This window comes from Falco cherrug, chromosome Z, assembly GCF_023634085.1.
Source record: "Falco cherrug isolate bFalChe1 chromosome Z, bFalChe1.pri, whole genome shotgun sequence".
Lineage (NCBI taxonomy): Eukaryota > Metazoa > Chordata > Aves > Falconiformes > Falconidae > Falco > Falco cherrug.
Window position 1 is genome coordinate 73,317,472 of NC_073720.1, and position 22,570 is coordinate 73,340,041.

General features: G+C 37.6%; 1 protein-coding gene across 1 annotated transcript in view; it reads right to left on the reverse strand.

Moving 5' to 3' along the window:
* The window catches only part of LOC129734662 (atrial natriuretic peptide receptor 1-like), a 41,837-nt gene that overhangs the window by 10,193 nt on the left and 9,074 nt on the right, over nt 1–22,570 (reverse strand). The window contains exons 4-16 of the mRNA XM_055698312.1: nt 20,500–20,623; nt 18,447–18,551; nt 17,651–17,753; nt 15,979–16,124; nt 13,299–13,371; nt 10,907–11,054; nt 9,378–9,464; nt 8,966–9,109; nt 7,984–8,105; nt 5,830–5,971; nt 2,220–2,272; nt 1,194–1,279; nt 128–247 (exon numbers count right to left, since the gene is read on the reverse strand). Of these exons, the coding sequence (XP_055554287.1) occupies nt 128–247; nt 1,194–1,279; nt 2,220–2,272; nt 5,830–5,971; nt 7,984–8,105; nt 8,966–9,109; nt 9,378–9,464; nt 10,907–11,054; nt 13,299–13,371; nt 15,979–16,124; nt 17,651–17,753; nt 18,447–18,551; nt 20,500–20,623 (1,453 nt within the window). The remainder of the gene's footprint in view (nt 1–127; nt 248–1,193; nt 1,280–2,219; nt 2,273–5,829; nt 5,972–7,983; nt 8,106–8,965; nt 9,110–9,377; nt 9,465–10,906; nt 11,055–13,298; nt 13,372–15,978; nt 16,125–17,650; nt 17,754–18,446; nt 18,552–20,499; nt 20,624–22,570) is intronic.

The following is a 22,570-nucleotide window of genomic DNA, read 5'->3' on the forward strand; positions in this document are numbered from 1 at the left end:
ATGAAAGACTGTGGAATTTCTTACCAAACAAGGGGTATGAGATTAAAAAACAAACGTGAAGGATAGAGGTGAAAGTTAATTGCAAGGGAGCATATTGACTTGGATTAAATTAAAAAACTAAATTTACCAGAGTCATCATCATGTCAACAGGGCTAACTTTATTAGGATTCATCTTGTACAACATTTTCTTGACTTGTTCAAATGTAGGCCTTTGGGCTGGATTATATTTTCTGCACCTTCTGATTAACTGCAGCAGGGAAAGAGTGAGAAAAGCAAACAGCCCTTTGTCATCCCAAGCATAGGCAGTGTTTCTAATTAATACTACTATTTTCTCAGTGCAAACCGTGCATGCAGAAACCCTATCTGCAGCTGATGAAAAGTGGCAGAGTTATACTGATTCAGGCTGAACAAAGGGTATTAGTTCATGAAACTGCTGCTGTGGGAAATCATTAATTAGATGCTCATGCCCCTTCTGCCAAACACTGCTTAAGCTCTTGTCTTGTGTTTTAAGACAGTATTATGCTGTTAGAGTCACGTACTGTCTTCAGAGAATTTGTCTGTACACAAAATTCACAGAAGATTAAAAACTCAACTACTTCTTAAGAATGTTAACTCCTGACTAACATCCAGTGCTGCTTGTGAGGTTTGTTGCATTTGGGTTGCTACAAACCACCAAATGTGAATTATACAGCTCTTTAGCTGAAATAAGGATGCCACAATGTTATTCTGTTCTGATTTAATTGAACTGGAAGGAGGTGTACTTTATTTTATTACTGAACACATAGATCTCATGCATGAGAATCAAACCAAACTCGTACTTTGCCTGAGATACATACTTCAGTATTTGAAAGTCCTTTGCCAGTAAGCTAAATAGATATTAATAATATAAAATATGTATGGAACTCAACACTTTATAATAAAGTGAAAATGCACAAAAATCAACTATTGAATATTAAAAGCATCATTTAATACACTGACAGTTTAAGGGGACAGCTGAAACTTTCAATTTGTCAGAATGACAGGTTTTTTTATTAAGGATATTAAAGCATTTCATTGCGCCTTGTTTGAGATATACTTCTTGATTTCTGAGTTGTTTACATTCATCAAAGTTAATATTACCATAAAACTTCTGTGACATGCCTTAAATTCACTTCAGTTGCAAACTTTTGTACACAACATTGTCTCTTACTCACCTCTATGTAATCTGTGGGACATGGGCAAGAATTCTCAGCCTTTCCTGAAATTAATTCCGCCAGAGGTGGGCACCAAGAATATTCAGCTGTATGCACATCATCTTTCTAGTGTAGAAGGTATTGGAAAATGTTGAAACAAGTGTTGTGTTTTTCATACCACCCATTGAAAATATGTTACTACAATCACAACTACTTTTATGATGTCTTCCCTACCACTTCCAGATCAGCTGAGAGTACAAGAAAAAAAATAACAAACTGGGATATAACCCAGTCTAAACTGGGTGGCTTTGTCTAAAAGCTTTTTCATGGTTAAAATAGTTTAATCTCAGTGTTTATATGAGGCAAACAGCTTTTGAAACAAATGAAAAACTGGTAAGATATTGGGAAACTTTTGAGAAATCACAAGGCCTATACTGGTCTATTATCGTAAGCTGTCAGAAATGGAAGGATGGCAGCTTCAGATCTTCATCATTAGAGATCTTGTTAAGCAAATTTTTGAGACAGAACATAGTTACATATCCAGAATATCTGGTTTCAATTTTAAGGTCCATTTTTTCTGTTTGCTATTTAGCACTGATCACAGGACATGTGCAAAGATGACATTTTCCTTATAGACGGCAGTTTACTTGCTCTTCTAGCATATTCTTATCACTGCAAGACTCCACTGAAAGTGCTGATGCATGGCAGGAAAGAGAAGAAACAACAGGAGAAGACAGAGGATGTTATGGCATACCTTCCCTCTCCACCCCGCTGTCATTAAGCTTCACAGAGCTAACCAACAGGCAGTTCTGGGGCTATACTGTTTTTTGTCATACACTCTTCTTCAGAGTCCTGAAGGGAATACTGGTAGATGCATGAGGAAGCCCTGATTGCATGTTCCTTTCAAACTGAACTTGCACCCACAAAATCAAGAGGAAAATTCATGCTCAAAAAACAAATCAAAGATGTAGTTACTCAAAGTTTGGTTTGTATCTTCAGCAGAAACAGCATAAAAGTCATCATGCAAGCTTCAAACTTTATCTTTACTTACTGGCATAGGGTCATTTCTTGTGGCAATTTCTAGTAAAATGATGGCGTAACTGCAGAGTAAAACCAAAACAGAATCTTAATGAAATAACAGTTAAAGAAGTCAGTGATTTCTTCTTTCCGTGATTTCTTATTCTTCTCCATTTTATGTCTGAAAGCCTAGTGTTGCAAAAGGGAGAATGGCAACAGTGCTGCTATCTGTTACTGCTCTGTGTTTTCAGACATCTGTGACTGATCATTTCATAGCAGTCTCTTCTCACAGTTATTGGTCTCAGAGATGATGCATTTGAGTTTGGTAGACAGCAAAGCAATTTCCTCTAGAAGAATTAATGGAATCCAGAGGGGTATATGCAGGGACTTACATGATACCTACCAATTAAACATACAGGTCAGGTTTGTGCTGTAATCAAGGGGCAGAAGCAGGTTCATCAAGATCATCAGCTGGAGGATTGGCTTCTTTTCAGTATAGATCATTCTTCTGGAAAATCTCCATAAAGTCAATGATGAGACAGTGTGTCCCGAGTAGATCTTTTACAGTAAGCAGTTCTGCTCATTCTTTCTGAATGATATTTTTATCATCATCATTTTCCTCAGATGAATCAAGGTCAAGCACACTCATCAAGGGTGAACAATGGAAAAAATGGGTTAACAGCTGGGTATTCAGTCTCCTTACTGAATTCACTAGGATTTTTTGAAACAGCTATATCTATAGAAGCCAGCACCTCCTCCAGCCAGCACTCCTGATAAAGGTGCTCTTGCCTCTTTGTATATTGACACTGTGTAATAATTAACTCCCTAGATGCATCTCTATTTGATAACATTTATTTTTACAGGAAATATTCGTTTGCAATCTGTTGTATTGCTAATGGTTGCCATGTTCTGTAAGGCATTCTGGCAGTATAATGGGGTATCTCTATCTTTCAGTCCACTCACGGACCACCACTGGCCCATAAAATGATGCATATGTAAACCACACTGAATAATGTAGAAATTAATCTGATGATATTTTTATGTTAATTTTGGATTGATCTGGTAGTAGAAAGGGATACCAGTCCTGGTGAGACAGCAAAACTGAAACAGATTATCAAGGAGAGTAATTAGATGATGGTAATTCAGATAAAGCAGCATTGATTTCATTCAGCTTCCGCAGCACTGGTCAAAAAAGTCCTAACACAGTAGATAGTGAAATTCACATCACGATTATAAATAAAAGGAGCCAATCTAGGATAAACTGTGACTGGAAGCAGCCTCCTCAGCTCAAACAGGAGGTGCTTTCATGCTCTGTTGTCATTTCCATTTTAGCTTTCCCATCTGACCAACACATTCCCTGGAGAACTTTAAAAGCAAGTGAATCATCTGTATGAGCACACAAAATTACAAGTTCTACTCCTGCAGTTTCTACTAATTTTTTGTTTGGGCTGTACCTTCAGGAATTTTAATGGAATTTTTGCACAGATAAAAGCTAAGGACTTCAAGACTGGGACACTGCTCCCTGGCCAGCAAGTCCACCACATACATGCTCAGGAAGGTTTAGCACCTGCTCATATCATCAGCACAAACTATGTTAAATGCAGGTTCTGAAGAACAACTCAGTTAAAAAAAGAACCTTTCTAATGCTACAGGATACATCTCTTTCTTTCTTCCCTGGCTGCATATTGCTCTTTTCCGTTTTCTGATTTCATTTCTGACTGTTTTTTGGTTTTGACCAAGAAAGGATTAACTGCAGTACAACAAAAGAAGACCTGGATTTTGCAGACATGGGGACTGACAGCAAGATAGATTCATCAAGCTTTCACTGAATCTGTCAAAAGTTCATTGCAGTCACCTATGATACGAGCAAATCAGCTCTTAGCACTATTTTAATGGGAGTCCTTGGCAAGAAATGGCTTCAGGAGGCCAGGTTGCCTGCAAAGTCAAGTAATGATACCTAACCTGAACAGGGGTAAAGTGTGAACCAGACAAGCACCAAGGAAACATTTTCTTGAATGTGTTTTGTCTGTGGGGCAATGATAGACTGCAATGCATAAGGCAATCCAAACATTAATGTTTAGTTGGAGGACAGCACTTTCTAGGACGAGCACACGCTGAAAAAGTGAAGACTGACAGAGGATAAGTGACAATAGCCAGAAATACCCGTTCAGTGTATTCATCACAATACAGTGATGAACTGCCTTTAGCTGAGCTATTCTGAAGCAAATTCTAAGGGCATGTTTAAGCCTATGGATATAAATACTGTTGAGACCTTAAATTCTTGCTTACATAATCTGATAGAATGGATTACAATTAATAATGTTCTGGCAAATAGTCATACATTTCTTTACAAGGGAATAATGTGCATTAATCCAGTAAATCTTATATATAAAATCATGTCCTCAGCCAATATAATTTTTAATGAATCCTAATTGAAAAAAGGGGAAGACTTAAACAACATTCTCTGTTTCTGCCACTAATTTTTCAATATAAGCCTGACAATAGTCACCTAAGGCAGTAAACATTTGTTGTGGCCTAGTGTAGGCCAGAGGAAAACTCAGAGCTTTTGATAAAAGGCAGTAATAGCTGCACTTTGGTAAATGTTGTTGATAAACAATGCTAATAACCATGCCACCTTCTGCTCCAGTGTGCTGCATTATCAGCATTTCAATCTTTACTTCAGTTCCAGTTCTTTACATTCTGCTAGCTACCAAAGTCACCAAGAAATAGAAGACTTCTGCTGCGCTGGGAACATGGCAAGAAAAAGTAAGAGAAAAGAGCCATAAAACATCATGTAGTACCATTCTGTATTTCCCCCTTTCAAATGCTTTCAGCAAACTACTAGATATAAGCTGACAGAGGAAGTGTCATTGGTATGAAATAGGATACACCAAGAACACAGTGATTTTCCTACTTTATACAGAAAAGTCATGCAATAACCAAGACATGTAGGTAATTTTTTTAAAATCCTAGTTCAATGATTTTTTCATTGTATTATTACTCCCTGAAAATTCAATTGTAGTCCCACTTGTCTGAGAAGTGATTGGATAGAGGCTATCCATCACTGGCAAGTCTAAGCCTGATAGCCAAATAGGCCATTGTGAAGTGATCTTCCATAAAAGAAATGGATTTATTCACTAGTGCATCAATTCCTTTTCCTACCACTATTTTTTCCCCCTGAAAACCAAGCATAACAATAATGTATTGACACTAATTACAGAATTATGGGATGCAGATGTGCATTATGACATTCTGGAAAATTGATGCTATTAACTTTTAAGGTAGTACCATTATTGAAAATAATCTACTTTTTCATAAGAAACAGCAACAAAGATGGTTTACTAGATAATAGCAGATATTTATACCTTTTTTATTTACCAGTCCAGAGTAACTCCTTATAAATCATTAGACGAACTCTGCATTTACATAATGTCAGTGAATTCAGTATTTGTTTATCTACCTTGAAAGAAAAGATCCTCTACTATTCATGCTGTTCTGTATTCCAGGGTCAATCCTTTTCAAAATACAGTCAAACATATACCTGGGGTGACCACAGAATTACACTGAGCCTAAATGTCATGAAAGAATATCCAGCTTGATATGAGATTATTAAGTGCAAGGAACAGGAAAAGTTAACTACCTGTAGACGTCTGTCATAGAATTGGGTTCAAAGTCTGAAAGGGAATGGATTTCAGGAGCTGTGTAAATTGGTATCAAATGCTGCTGGTGTGAGCTTGATTCCTCAGGAGAATCTTCTTTTCTGTATGACTGCAAACCATAATCTACCATGGAATAAAACAGGAATTAAACTATTTAGCAGGTACTTCTCTGAAACATGTGCATTAGTAGACAGCACAACTAGTCTAAAGGAATTAATTTTCCCTATTTGAAGTACACATCTTAGTTTAAAAATAGTGTGTATCTGGTGGTCTTGTCCCCCTAAAGCTATTGCAAATATAGGATCTGGAAACCAAATATTTGAGTGACAATGTATGGCAACAGGGAAGTTGAACTACATGACCCCTTCCAATCAGAATTATTTCATGATTTTATAAAATTATATCCAGAGACCAGGCTCACTTCAGTGCAAGAGTTAGCATGCAAATGCAGTTTTCTGTTTCAGTCATCCCCTGATCCTTATCTATGGTGGCAGGTTGCTAGAATAATTACAAGTTAGATAGGCTAGAACTACTGAAAGATGGTGGGCTTTGCTTGCACCCCCCTAGCTTCAGAATAAAGGCAGTATAAATGTGAAACATCTTTGCAGCTATACTTTTAGCCTAACATAGAAGAGATTCTCAGCCTGTGATTCAGCAATGGAGAGGAGGAAAAAAACAGCTCACTTTCTGATATAAAGAGCACTCTGTTGAGTGTATGGGACAGGACGCATATGTCTGATTTTGTCTGGAGTGACCTCTAACTAAGATGGTCCTAGGGCTTCATCCTTTATGTTGGAGGTCATCGGAGCTTTTCAAATAGCTCCCACATGGGTTATTTGTGGGATTTGTTTAACGTTATTGCATCCAGATAAACCAAATGAATTCAAATGAATATTTGAAGTCTCTACAATGCTACCAGTTAAATTCTGAACAATGTCACAGAGATCCCTGTGGATAACTGGCTAGCTGAAAAAGTTCACATAGACATAGTCCAGCTGGCTGGACAAAAATGCACATCGCTCTCAGCTTATCTGAAGTAAAGCAAAATATACTGTCTTTGGCTGTCCTTGTTACACAGTAACAGGAAGATTTTGGTGGGAAAAGAATGTTGCAGGTGGGAACAGAAAACTACAGAAGAGAAACTAGGGGCGGGCTTGGTATTTAGGCAACTAACCAATAATGAGCTTAACTTTTGTAATATGTATGAGCTAATTATAACAAGGCATAAAAGGTGACTGTAAGGGACAATAAAGGAAGTCTGCTGATCACTCATATTGAGCGACTGCGTCTTCCCTCCGTCGCAACAGATCCCATTTAATTCATAGGAGCTGTGCTAAGGTGAGACAGTTGATGTAATCAACTACCTCAATTTTTTTGTGCTTTTCTCCAGAACAGGCTCTAAGCAAAGTAGGCAGTTCTGAAGGCAGCAGGATACTACATGAGTTGGAGCAGCAGGCACGACCCTGTGTAGGAGCCTTAGTCATAGGACGAACCACTGAAAATCAAATCTCTTGCTGCTTTTTCTAAGATGGCTACAGGTTAAAGAGCGTGATAACTTCTTTAGGGAGGAAGTAGAAGAGATGATCAATGTTTTCATTCCCTTTGCTAGCTGCAAACTGAACTAGACCCTCCAGTGGTTTTCCTGTCCTCACAGGCTGCCTTCATGCACCAGGAGCAGCCCAGCCCTGTAAGTCTGTCTCTGGGAGAATGTGGTTCAGTTTTGTGTACAGGACTGAAAAGGTCTGAGTTGAGTCTGCTTTTCTCCATGAAACTACCTTGTGTTTACCAGTCAGTCAGCATTATTACATGTCTATACAGCACTGTCCAGGCTCAGGTTTTCTCTTTGTATCAAAACTGAGAATGAGATGGAGTTTCTGCTCAGACTGATGTTGGTAGACTCCATCATTTGTGGGATCAGTTGTGTGCATCCATGGCATATATTAAATGACTTGACCTGATAATGTAACATGAAACTTGCTTCAGCACAGGACACTTCTAGTGAGGGTTGATATAGTCAGCATTTCCCATGAAATGTCAGCATGGAGGTGCTTGTGAGGACCGTTGAGTGTAAAATCTATATGCATTAGTGAGTTAGCTGGACAGTTTTGAAATTCTGTTTCTTATCTTCTCTTTACCTGCAATTTTACAAACCCATCGGTCATCTATCACACAGTTACTAGACTTCAACCGTCCATGATACATTTTGTGGTGGTGAAGATAGGCCATTCCTTGTGCAATATCAATAGCAAAAGAAAACCTGAAAGACAAAAATCAGTGAGCTAGCATTGCAATGAAATGTTCACTTAAGTGTGGCTCCAAAGCCTGCTGAAGTTGACAGAAAGTCTATGACCGCGATAGCTTTCAGTTTGTGTCCTCATGCCCATTTTTCCAAAGCACTTAAGGTGGTTTTCTGGAAGCCCATAACTTCTTTTCAGCCGTCTGAGTCCACAGGCCTTTAGCCTCTTTTAAGACAGTTGAGTTTCTCTTAGAAATTCTCAGTACCTTTGTATCATTGAGAGTGCTTTCAAATGTTTACAAGAGAATCATTTTTTATTAACTTTCTCACTTTACTTGGAAGGCTTCCTCCATTACAATCTTTTTCTTTGCTGAAGACAAACATAAAGCAGAAGTAGAAGGATTGTGCCAAGAAGATTATTCTCAGAAAAACAGTGTCATTGCCTTTGTGGCAGTTTCATTGACAATGTGAGCCCATTTTCTGTATTGTAAATATAATAAAGCATTTTTAGGTATGCTGGTCATTTCACCAATGTATCTTTACAAAGGGAGATGCAGTGATTTTTAATTAAATGAGGATGCCTAAGATATTTGGGAAAAAAAATGAAGTTGGGAAGAAAAGTTTAAAACCAGTTCTGCAGTGTAACTAGAGGTGGGTTGAAAAGTCGTTGGCTTAGAATGACCAGTACTAAATATATGATTGCTCAAAAACCCAGAAGACAAGTTGGGCTGGATATTTGAATTTACTTTTTTTCTTCTTCATTCTCTCCATATCACAGCGCAGGCCTCTCTATCCTAGAACTTAATCTAAAATTAACATTTTTTCCTAAACAGCACATAGCACAGTTGTTGTCATTCAGCTTTTCAAAAGTTTTTTTATACCTGAAGCCCCAGTTCAAAGGTATGTCTTCATTGAGGAGAACATCACTCAGGCTGCCTTTGGGGCAGTACTCTGTCACAATGGCAACATTTGGCACTTCTATACAACCTCCAATGAATTTGCAGAGATTGGGATGGTCAAGTTCCCTGTGAAAATCAACAGAAATCACAGCACACCAGCAATTATCATGGATTTCTGTCTTGTTTTTTGTAGGGTAAATGGAAAACCAAGTGCCTTTTTTTCACAGTGTAGAGAGAAAAGTAAATCAAGCATACAGAAATTCTGATCTCCTGTCAAAGCAAAGGTTGAAAGAAAGAGGAATATGAATTTACAGTCACATTTGGACAGATCGTAACCCCTAAAGAACCAGTGTAAAAATGGAACAACAGTCACTTCTCAGGTTTTACTTCTTACCTCACTTGCTTTACTTCTTTACGTATAGATTTGGAGAGTGTGAATGCCTTCTTCATTACTTTCTTTATGGCCACGGTTCTACCATCGCTGAAACAGAATGAAATGCTGTTCACAGAGTGTTAGGCCAACTTCGTAAGCCAGTCAGACTACAAAAGTGGACTGGATTTTTTTTCTACAGCGGACAGCTTCATGTCTCTGGAGATGAGGCACAGAATTTAAGTGTGTCCATATGTGGGTGTAAATCTGAATCTGAGTACAGGACAAGTGACAGGGCCCTCTTTCTGTGATAAGGGAAGCATTAGTGATTATACTCAAGCATCCCTGATCTGTAGATGACATGTAGAATGTAAGAGTGTTAGAGTCAAGAGACAGTTGGATAATGGAGTAGCAGAAAAGGATGTGTCAAAGCTAGTGAAAATGTTCAGCAACATCCTTGCCATCTGTTCCTTCTGCCTGATGTTTTGGAGATCCACCACTGATACTTAACATCTTTTTGTTCTCATGGGATGAAGCATTCTCAGTAATGAAGTAGATGGGTTTGATAGACAGCAAAGCAATTTGTCTTGGAAGGATAAAGGAAGCCAATGGAGGTATATGCAAGAAATTTAAGTGATACTGACTATATAAATACAGAGTGCACAGTCTGTGGTATAGCAGATGTAGGTGCTTTGCCAATGAGACTGAATGCTCCATTCTTACACCTTTCATCCTAGATGAATGCATTTGACCTTGATTCATCTGAGGAATATGATGATGATGAAAATGTCATCATTCAGAAAGAAGCAGTAAAAATGCTCACTGTAAAAGATCTAAGCTGGATGCAGTGTCTCATCAGTGAAGTGACTGATTTTCCAGAACAGTGATCTATGCTGAAAAGGCAGCTGCTCCCCCAGCCGATGATCCTAAGTTCCTCTATCCTGCAAAGCACAGATCCTGCCCTGTATATTCAAATGGTAGGTATTAACTCCACCTTTGCACGTTTCCTCCCCTACCCCTTAATTATATTATTTTTACGGGAAAAATTTCTTTCTGGATAGCAGGATATGACTATATTGTTTGCCCATATAGTTACAGGATATGCATGTTTATAATGTGACCCAGAGGTGAAATGTTCTATATCTTCAGTCACATCAGCTGGTTTAAGGACAAGATTTCTCATGTGCTACTGTATAGGATGCTATTCTTTAGTGAGAAGAACCTAGCCATGCTTTGCCTGCATTTTAGAAAAAGGAATGCATTAAAGCCTTGCTTTGAAACATATCTGAACAGCAAGGATCATTTGTTAACAGATGCAAGACACATTATGCAGCCATAGCCTTTTAATAAGTCTCCAAGACAAAAGGGAGAAATGACAAATGAAACAGAAGCCTGGCATGTAAAATATTCCACAGCCAGTATGTGTGCATAAGTCGGAACAATGATATTAACTTACTGGATTTGGCCTGACAAAAGAAGTGGCAAGAACCAGAAAGCAAGGTGGAACTATATTACAGTAGGTACTGCAGTAAATGAGAAATATATTGACTTACTATCTCCCAGTCTGGGTGAAGTACTGTTTCCTGGACATGTTAGCAGCTGCTGTGCAGGAGCTCAGAGTAGTAATACAGCTGGCATTGGAGTCACTGGGCGCTGTGGGAGCACTCATCATGCTTCCTGTTGCTCTCCGTACTATGTGATCTAAATGGGATGTGGGATCAGAAAAGGCACTGAAGATGCATATTATTGTCAAAGCAGAGACTTCAGAGGAAGGCAAATATAGGGAAATCCCCAAATCTTTGCACCTCAACTGGTCTTTTAAGATAGAAACCTATTGCTTGGAATGTGACTGCTGCATAAAAAGTAAAAAAGTTCCAGAGGTGATTCATTGCCAGAGATCTTTCCCACTAATCCTCAGGATGTGATGCCAGTTTCACTTTCTGCTCTTGGGATGATTAGCCCTTGCTGCTACTTAGATGTCAAGGACATAACACAGCAAAGCAGAGCAAGCCCTGTGCTGTACTTTGACAAGTCTATTTGGAGCTTCTAGAAGACTTAAGTTACAGGGATGTGGGAAGTGATTCTGACACCAGAGGGAAGTCAGAGAACAGCAACAATACAGTCAGACAGAAAAAAGATCAGTGATCTCAACATACGTTTTTTAATCTCTGTTGACCATCTCAAGGTAACAAAATGGATTTTAAAACTAATTTAGTGAATTAAACGTATCATTTCACCATCTCCAATTAAAACCAGTCTCAGCATCACTGAAACCTCTCAACTCTCTCTGGTGTCAGTATCCAATAAGGTGTTGCTGAGGAAGTTCAGTATCTCACCTTCCGTCAGGACTGCCTGTTCCCACAGCATAATACTATCCATATGCAGTTCAAAATTGCGCTGACATTTGGAGTCTTTCTACAGCATTCCACCAGAAATATGTTACAGATCCCTGAGACAGCTTTGAGAATAAGAGCGTGCGTGCGTGTGTGTGTACGCACATACACACACACAAATATATGTACGGTGCAATGCACCAATAAAGAAGTTATCTTGCAAAAATAAAGCTAATTTTTCACAGTGCAGGCTACATAGTGTGGGTACACCGCTACTGATGTGTTTCCATTTAGATAACTGTGCATTTCAGGTTGCTATGGCTGTCTTTGAACAGTTCTGCCCAGAGAGACATACTGTTTCCAAAACTCATCATATTACCAGTCCTCATTACTCTTAAGTTGTTAACTATCACTGCTAGGCCTTAAAAAGTATCGATGCTTCATAGGCTCCTCTCCAAGAAAACTACTTCTTTCATCTTGGATTTTTCAAATTAATTTTTGATCTGTTATATTTTGATGATGGTTCTAATTTTCCTCAGTCTCTTTCTGTTGTTTCTACTCCCATGTGATGTTCATGACCTCTTCTAATTCACTATCAGCTGAGAATTTGCTCATGTTACTTTTTGCTATACTGAAAGACACTTTTCCTTGAGTGTTCTATTTCTGTTTTCACAAATCTGGACTGAAATTTAGTTTGGTTTATGTACTCAAATTCTAAGCTAACATCTCTTCTGTACAGCAATGAAAATATCATATCAAAACTACACAGAAATTGATGTTGAAGTCCAAGATTGAAAGCATCTCTACTATATATTAACACAAGAATGTCTTGACATTTCTACTAGCAACACAATGATGTAACGCAGATACAGCAGACATCTTTCTAGCAATTCCTCACAAAGACAGAAAGTGAGAGTGTGCGTCAGCACAGAACTATCAACTTCAGCAGATTTCTACAAATTTACCCTTTCTGAAGATCTAGGCATTGTTTCCCTTCTGAATGTTAAAACAATGAACAGCAAAGCAAATAATCTATACCTATTTTAAGTGCAGCATAGTAGAGCATATATTAACATCTGAATTTATTCTGAACACACTTAATTAGAACCAATGAAATCATATTTTATATCCAGAAGGAAAAAAAAAAAATACAATGGCCATAATGAATTACTTTTTGCAGCAAGTCTGTCACAGATAGCATACACTGAGAGAAATTAGTATCTCATTAGGTCCGTCATTATATTTGTGCAAGTCCAGGGCAACTTAGTGAGACCAATTATAGAGAATGATACATCCACTGAAGCAACTGTAATTTATTTTGTCCAAGTCCAGAGGTTATCTGTTTATTTTGGGATAGGCCTGTCTTTTTTAATTGACAAATCACCATAAAAAAGAAGGAAACTATTTAGAATAACTTTGACCTCTAAAGTTTCAATAAACAAAAAATATCAGTGATGAGCTCAGAGAGGTTACAGGGGTGAAACTACAGATCTGTCACAAATTGGTTCACTTTTAGGAAGATCCTTAAAACACAAAGATGTACTTATGATTGAACTTGTTTTCAAAATTATTAAGAAAATTGATCATAGTATCAAAATGACAAGTTACTAACCTTGTTTTATGCAGGTGAAGTCTATAATCCAGCTTTCATCCCAAAACATCTTTTGTTTCTGGTATTGAAACCACTACAAAGATAAATCAAATTCATTCCTGATGTAGCCCTACTATCTTTGAAGGAATTAAACCAGAGATTATTTTTTTCAAAGATGAAAGTTTATAAGAATCCAAACAAAATCTGATGTTTAAGTATCCTATATATACCTTATGAGTAACATGAGAACCAAGAATATTAATAAAAAGCTTAGAAGAAAACAGCATCCAATATTAAAAACTGTCCAGTCTATACCCTAGGATCTAACTACATGTCACATTTTGCATTGGCTACAAATTCTCCATTATTGTCAATACTTCTTACACATTTACATCTCAGCCTGGACATCAGACGAGTGGCTTACATCACCTTGTGCCATGGAAATGTCCTGTGCTATGTAAGTGCATGACAAGAACACACTACATCCCAACACCAAGATAAGGAGGAGTACATCTTATATCCTGTAACAGAATTAGCCACCCATCCACAAATGAGGTCATATTATGTCAAATACTCTAGCATAAAGAACATTAGATAGGAATTCTGTAGCTACTTTGAAAAGGTGGCGTCAATCTAATAGCTGATTTTCTGTAGAGATGACGTGCAAAACTAACATAGAAAGTGTAAACACATGCTTTCAAAAGAGGAGCAGAAGATTATACAGCTGTTATAGCTGCAGTCACTGCCAAAATGTCAAACCAAAGCAGCATTTTATCATCATTATACCATTTTCTAGAGTGTGGAATTTAGTATTAGGAATTATGCATCCATTGAAACAGGTAACAAAACCCCAGATAGTACACAAGGAGCATGGTATGGAGTTTCTGCCAATAGTTTAGTAGAAATTTATGACAAACATAGAGGTCACTGACTCAAAATTAGGTAATCCCATTTATTTCAAAAGGTTTCTGAGAAAAGACATCTACATTTTATCTTGCAAAGGTATGACTGAGCAAAGGCATTTTGGCTAGAAGTGACCACTAGGCTTATTACAAACAGTGGTATCAAAGGAATCCTCTCCAACAGTTGAGTGACTGAAGAAGATATTAGTTTCCCAGATGGTTGTTTTTACATGATATTAATTACTGAATCAGATAAAAGGATCTTTCTTATCTTGTTTACTCATCACCTAACTAAAACATGAAAAAAAGAAGATGCTACTGCAGAAGTTAGCAGGAATAAGTACACAGAAATGCAAGAAGAAAAAACCCCCAACTTCAAAACCTACATACAAAAAAATATCAGAAATAATGGGTAAATATTGCTATAAGCCCTTTAGATAAACCTATGCAAGGCCAAGAAACTCCATTGCTCTTTCTAAAATGCCGATTGTTTAAAACTGTATGAACTCCTTATCTGTCCAATTACACATTTCTATCAGATCACATGGTTTTTACAGGACAGTTACTATAAACACATTGTCAAAACTGCCCTATGGATTATAAATGCTCAAATAGTTTTCAACAGTGCTTCTATTCCTAAGTCACAAAGCCACACAGAGGGGCACAGAGCAGAGAAAATCCCTAATTGTGATGCAGCCCTCCTGTAGTACCTGTTTGGTGGGCCACCAGCCTTCTGCTCATTCCCTCTCACTGCCCTTGCATACCTCAGATGCTCACTGCAACTGCAATATAAGATGGAAAGAGAAGGAACCCCCGAGGAAGTAGTGTATAAATTTACAGGCTCTATAAGCCAAACCCCCAATAAATTATGTTATGTGCATAGTCAATATAATGACTCTACAACTGCCATATTCACCCACTAAATCCTTGTTATGAGATTCAGAAATGTATTTTTTTGCAAGACGCAGACACATAAGGAATGTAGATCCTTTTCCCCCAAAGCACTGTGGGCTAATAAGCCATTATTGCATGCTCTTTATACAGACATTTTCATACAATGGTATCCCAAACTACTTCTCCCATATTCATATACTCCTCTCTCCTCACTCCTTTTTTGTTTTTTCTTCATGAGCCTGTTATAATAATTGATAACTGTTATGCAAAATTAATCACTTTGAACTGAACCAAACCAGTTCAGTTACACTAAGAAAATGAGCCTATTAAAAAACCCCAATCAAATAAAACCCAAAACAAAACAAAAAGCAGGAAAAAAAAAAAAAAGATCCTCTTTCGTTATTTCTTTTGAGAATATCCTGAGTTGAAAGTTTTCCATTATAAGTTGTATTTGGACTTTGAGATTTAATGGCCTCTGGTGGAACTAATCCCTTTATGAATTTACCTAATTTATTTTTTAATTCATTTATGCCTCTGGCTTCCATAGTGTTTTGAAGCAGTGAATTTCATAACAGAGTTTTATTCTGAGTGAAAAATACTCTTATTTTATTGGCACACCCTTGTTCCCATCTTGTGAAAAACCCCTTCTTACTTTACTATTATATATCCATCCCTCTGTTACATTCTTCTTCAGTCTTCTCTCTTACAGGATGAAAATTCCAAGCCCAACGAGCTTCCCCTCATAAAGAAGCCAAAAAGGTTTTTCTCTTCCTTCTGCTTTCTTCCATAGTACACAGGTTCTGGATGCAGGAGAAAAACTATCCCTCTACTAAGAGAGAGCTCCACTCTAACCAAACCATGGTAGTAAGAAAAAGGAAACAGAAGATGAGAGAAAGAATACTTACCATGACTGCCAAAATAAAGCCAGTGCAGACTAAACAAACTGGTAAGGCAATTGCTATCCTAGCATCAGCAGACAGTGGGCATTCCCCGCAGTCTGCTGGACAGATAGAGCAGCCTTCTTCTTCCTCACAAAAGCCATCTCCACAGACTGATTAGAAAAGAAAACACGTATCAGAACACTTTAAGTTAGTGTCATCCATCCACAAGGTTGTATTCAGATTTAAACACAGGTTCCTTGAGCTGGGAAACCTCAGAGTACCAGAAAGAATAAACTTTGAAGAATCCAGAGATAGCACCCCAGCAGCTGAAAGAATAACCTGAAATTTTAAAATGATACAGGATCTCTTTGATCAGATTGAATTGTTAATGACCTCAGAGACTTTGACATGTTTGGTGTATAAATCACTTCATCACTACTCTGTTTCTCATTGTCCATCTGTTTTTTCTGAGACTTAAAGTTCCTCAAGGCAGTCATTGTCTTTTATATTCTTTGTACTTGATCCAGCCCTCGAGATCCCCAGAAGATGATGACCCTTCCTCAGCAGCAGCAGCAGACACTGGATACTACAGAATGAAACCCTGCAACCCATACTTCAAGTATTTCTTTTTCTCCAAGGTCTTATGAAAATAGACCCTTATCAGATGTGATTAAAAAAAAAAGCCCTAGAGAACAAAACTCTTTCTCCCTTGTCTTGAGTGGTGTTTCAATTTTACCTGTATGACTAAACAAATATCGTGCTCTACTTCAGCCTTCTGAGAAGAGCCGAAGGTATCATTCTGTCACTATGTAATAATTCACTGCTCAGTTGTAATTCTGCCTCAGTCGATCTATTTCCAGCATAACATCAGGATAATCACTAAGTCGCTTTCTGCCTCAGGGGTAGAGCAGCATTTTAAATTTATTTTCTAATAAATTGTAAGTTTACTGGAAAACTCAGCTGCAGCTGTCTTGAAATGAATAGCAAATTCAATAGCTAAATACTTCCATCCACACTGGAGTTGCTTTGGTTCTTTGTTTTTTCCATAACATTAGGAAATATATTCTCAAACTTCCAGAAGAGTACTGTGATGACATTCCTATTCTACCCAATATTTTTCTTCAGCTTGTGTGGTTAATTTCTTAAATAAAGTCCACTTTTAAGTTTTACATTGCTAAGAGAATTGTTATGGTTATTTCTGCTTCCCTGCATACAGCTATACCAAAGTGAATGAAAGATCGATTTCAGAGCCTTTCAGAGGACTCGAATTTTAATGTGAACAAGGGAAACAAATTGGGTTCCTATGTTTCCTATGTGCTTAAGGCTAGTGTGCTCCCCTTCAGATGAAGAGTGTCCAGATCCTCAAAACATACTAGATGGAAGAATATTTTCACATCCCCATCAACTGCAGACAAGCTTTGTAGTACCTGAAGCCACTCATCATGGTAGTTGACTTTACCTGTTTGATGAGTGGCTTCCAACTGTTCTAGGTTCAAACACAGGTTAGAAGCTCAGACACTTTTTCAGATGTTTAGTGTTACGTGAAGAAGAATTTTAGAAATAATTTTGTGTATTTTAAATGGTAAGAGGGAGTGGTAGGAGTCTCTTTTGCTCTTGGTAACCATGCATGAATGATAAAAGCATTGAGATTTGCCATCAATAAGCAATTCCCTCACATCTTCATTTTATATCATACCTATTGCAGGAAGGACTGTGGTTTTTGCTTCCAGAGCAACTTGCATTCTCCCAACTCTGATGTGTGCGATGAGAGAAGTCACACCCACGTGAACTAAAACAACCTGTCAAACAAGTGAACAAAGCAGCAAGTGTCAAAACTTCACCTGCATATAGTAGGTTATTATAAAAACAATTGCCTGATTGCGGTGTTTTGCAAAAGAATGTGTGCATTTTTTCAGAATCAGGAAGGAGGTATCCTTGGCTGGGGAGACAAACAGAAACAGGAGAGAGAATGTCTGTGGGAAAGGCAGGCCTGATTCCCCTTTTGGTGTGTGTTCTTTTCGCCAAGCAGGGTGATCAGCCTATGCATGCTGCCATGTTTGCTTCCTTGTTACTTCTGCTGGGTAGAAGCCTGCTAATGGCCATATTAACCTGTGACACATTCCAGACACATGCACATAACAATGTATGTGCAATATATTGTTAGCGTAGGCCTCAAACAGACAGATTAGGCTGTTCTCTTCTCTCCCATGCCCATTACTTCTATTACCTACCTATGCAGTAGTAGTGTGTAAAGCTGTTACTTACATGTTGTCAGTCAGGAATTCATATTATCCAGCAATATGCATCATGTACACACAGAACACTTAAAAATAAATGAAATGGGGAAGACTTACATGAACCACACTAAACTAATAGCAAGTAAGCTCTGAAGAGAGCAAACCAGGTAAAATCCTCTGGGGATATGTGTGTGTATGTGTGCGTAGGTATGTGCGTGTATATGTATGTATAAAGTCTTATATAAATATACTTACCTTGGCAGTCCAGTTTCTTTGGGTCATTTTGCCAGCTGTAGACAAGGTGTGAGTAAATATCTGGCCATCATCTGGGATCCACGGACCACATATTCCTCCTCTACCCTTTATCAGATACATTGGTTACATCAGTAAACCACAACACAACAAAAATCCTAGCTCCTCCACTTTTACTTTCTTAAAATGATTTGTGTTCTTTAACAGGAAATAAAGTTATATTCTGTAACCAAATTTACTAAAATGTCAAAGCACAATCAACATTGTTCTGCCATAAACTAAAAGATAAAATAAGAGACAAGCATTTTTTCCTATATTGAAGTAAAATCTCAAAAATATAGTTATTTTTTAAAATACATGAACCAAAATGTGGTCCCAAATTTTAACTGCAGTAATTCTAAGAAGCTAATACACTTTTCCAGGATTTTCTGTATTAGAACCAGAAACAGAATCATATCATACTTTTTATATTTTTCTAAAGGGGTTTTGTTGCGGTTTCACTTTTGATACAGAAATGAGGAAGGAAAACATCTCTTTTGTGCCTGTTTGCAGAACATTTCTTAGTAAAGATGTTAAGATGTAAACTTCCAAGCAATTGCAACCATAAAGGATTATTTTGGCTGTCTGATGATCTTGAATTTTTTTTTTCTTTGAAAGAATTAAGTCTGTCTCCTAAGTCCAGAGATTTCTTCAGGCACTTCTTTCAATGCACCGTAAGACAGACGAACTCAAAAGAAATGGGGTTCATGTTAACCAAGATATAATGTTTTAAAACACATGACACTGAAAAAAAAAACAACCAAAAAACCAAACAAACAACAAAACCTCCTCTTGAACAATGGAAAAACCTTGCTTTGAAGTATGTTTGATCTTATACAATGATACTCATGGCCTTTTGCTGTATGACAGCTGTATGACAAGAACTGAAATATTTACAGTATTACAAGGAAGCCAGATGATGCATGTTGGCTACATGCTTTCACCTTTTCCACACCTTAATGCCATGCAGAACTAATTGTGAAAGTAAGAAATAATGGAGAGGCCACCACAGTGGTGGTGGGATGTTGAAGTTATTTGCTATGGTTCCAGACAAAAGTTTTGACATGATGGTTCCAGCATGTATTCCTCTTTTAAACCGAAGTCCTGGTATCAGCTAAGGCTCCCAGGAAATCATTAATAAAACAGCTCCTTTAGAAGAGACTGCCAAGAATTAAGCCAGGGGTGTTGTGGAGGCATTAAGTGTACATGAACTAGCCACAAGACGTGTAGACTAGGCTTTTTATTATACCATCTTTGATCATGAAGAATGTGTCAGGTTGACAGAAGAGAGATCAACTAGAAAAACTGGGCAATGGTATGAAGATTATTATGCTTTATTATTATAATTATTGTTAAGGCTTACCTCACAGAGAAAAAAAAAAAAAGTGTCCCAAACTGTATTGTTAGCATCAGAACCTTAAATGTTCATTCAGAGTGGGACAGGCTTTTTTGATGAACCAAGCAGACTCATTATGATAGATACTACTTACACAATCAGTATTTGGATTCCTTTTTTTGCTCTGATCTGATACAGAAAAATCATTCCACCCTAGGACATGTGTATACAATCTTCAATCCTACAAGTGACAGACAGTGATACTCATCCCACTCAACTTCAGTAATTTAAGTATATCATTCAGAGTCCCTCTATAAGCTGAAGGACAGTACAACAATTCCAATTGACAACTCACCCTGCTTGCTTTAGAATGGAATTATCTGTCTTTCTTTCTCTATTGACTGAAACAGAGATCTGAGTCAAGTAGTCTCAAAGAGATCAAACTGGCCCCACTAAATATAAAATGAGAGATTCTGAATACTGCCTTGTCCAAAAATTCAGCTATTTCTTTGAAGCGTCAGCATCCTGTGCAAAAAATCTAAAACTGGCAAATTTTCCCGCAGTGATTTTAGTGAACTGTAGACTTGGTCTAATTGTAATTACAGAAAGACGTCATAAGCTTGTACCTCATTATTACAACTATGTCTAACCCAGCACATGATGCTGTACCATTATACTAACCATGAAGGCCAGAGGACAGGAGTGAATGTTGGCATGGTAGACACAGCAGTTCTCCCCATTTGCATCTTTCCAGCTGGCAGGGCATTCATGCTCCTCACAGAATTCCTTTGCAGCAGTAGCATTGCTAGACGAGCAGCAAAGAGAGAAAATTGTTATTCCTCATTCCCCAAAACTGCAACAAGCACAAGAGCCTATTCTTCATCCTGCACACAAAAATCAGTAGCAAAAACACATTCAGTGGAATAAACACTGTTACACCACATCTTTCTCTTTTATTTCGCTTTTGGCTGAAGCACTCCTAGAGCAATGAAGACTGTTTTCAACCCGACAACTGTCTACTGCCATGTGGTAGGGACTTCCGGCAAATTCTATGCCACAAGCAAGTACCAGCCTTCATTTCTTTCCCCAGACTGACTTCATGACCAGATGGGATTACTTGACACTGCTATATCTGACACAGAAGATGCAATTACTCTACTTCCACCACCAGAAACACATGCCCCTGGCCACTTTAATTCTCAGTGTTTTTAATTATGCAACTTCATCTATACATGTGATTCATACATATCATTCAGCTCCAGCCTTTGCTCCACAACCCAAAACACCAAGGAAAAAGGCAATTATTGACAATAATATCAGATATAAATCCCCAAATGAAAAATTTAGAGCAGAAAGTGGACCTTATGCATAATGTTTTGCAAAACAAGGTGGGCCGTTTGAAAGTTCATCCCTGAAAGATTAATGTAGTTACCTGCAAATGTGCGATGCAACACTTCCTCCCACTGTTTCCTCAGTTACACTTTCAGCTGCTTATCATCCTAATAAATCTGGCTTCAAAATAAAAACATTTTCCACAAACATGCTTTACTCAGTAGATACAGCCAGACTTAGTTGTAGGGTTTAAGTTTACATGTTATGCACTTTTGATGGGTCTCTATAAAACAGTGCCAGAACACCAGGATTTATTTTTGAGTTTGTATTTAATGAGAGAAGAACTAGCCAGTAATGAGTAGATTTAGGACTGAAGGCTGTATTACAAGAACTAAACACAAATATCATTTGGGATCAGGTTGACATAGATTGACATGGCCAGATTTACAAAGGCATAGACACACTTGAAATCTGAGATAAGCAAATTTGTCAGTTCCTAAGGCACCTAAACAGATAAAGTATTAATTCACATATTTGTCTTTATGGCTACTTTTTAAAATTTATCCTGTATTCTCTTTTTTTTATTCATATCTTCATCATGGTTTTACCCAATTATGCTGATGCCCATATATTGACTTGCCAGGCTCAGCCATATTTGGGTCAACCACTAAACTTAAGAGTCTTCTAGTTAAAATGAGGTGCAAATTTAATCCCTTTGAAAAGTTGTAGCCTAGATTTCTCTCTTTTTAAATATTTGTCATCTGTCTTTATGTGCAAGATATGTATATGTACACAAAGAACAGAGTTTTCCAAATTCTTTACTGATTCAAGGGAGTAGGTCTCCCTGGAATGACTAGAAAACCAGATTCATCTCCAAGCAGTGAAAAAACCTGCTCTATGTTGAAGTCCTTGGAAATAATATAAGTCATAAATTTCGGAAAATGTGATAAACAAATTTTGCAAAACTGTAATCTGTACACCTGGTCAAAATACAGTATCAACCTTTTGCTATGTGAACACTCAGACTGGCAGAGGAAAATGTGAGATTTTCTGCAAACAGCTCTTACACTAACCAAGTACAGCACAAAAAGTGGGGAAAACCAAGTGCTGCCTCTGTCCCAGACATTGCTGTATATGGATGGAGAATTGCTATGTACAGACAAAAGTGTAAAATCAGGATGTATTAGCCTTTTAATTGTACACATAAATATTCTGTATTTAACCTCTGCTGTCTACAGTCACCAAATCAATCTCTGAGTTGATATATAAACTTTGGACTGATTTAAATCCCATGGAAATCAAAAGAAAATTCATTACTGAATTCAGTAGATTCAGGGTTGGGCCAGCCTCTTTTTCATATCCATGTTGTGCACTTAAAATACACTTATGATTAAAAGGAGTATAAGACACAGTTAGTGTT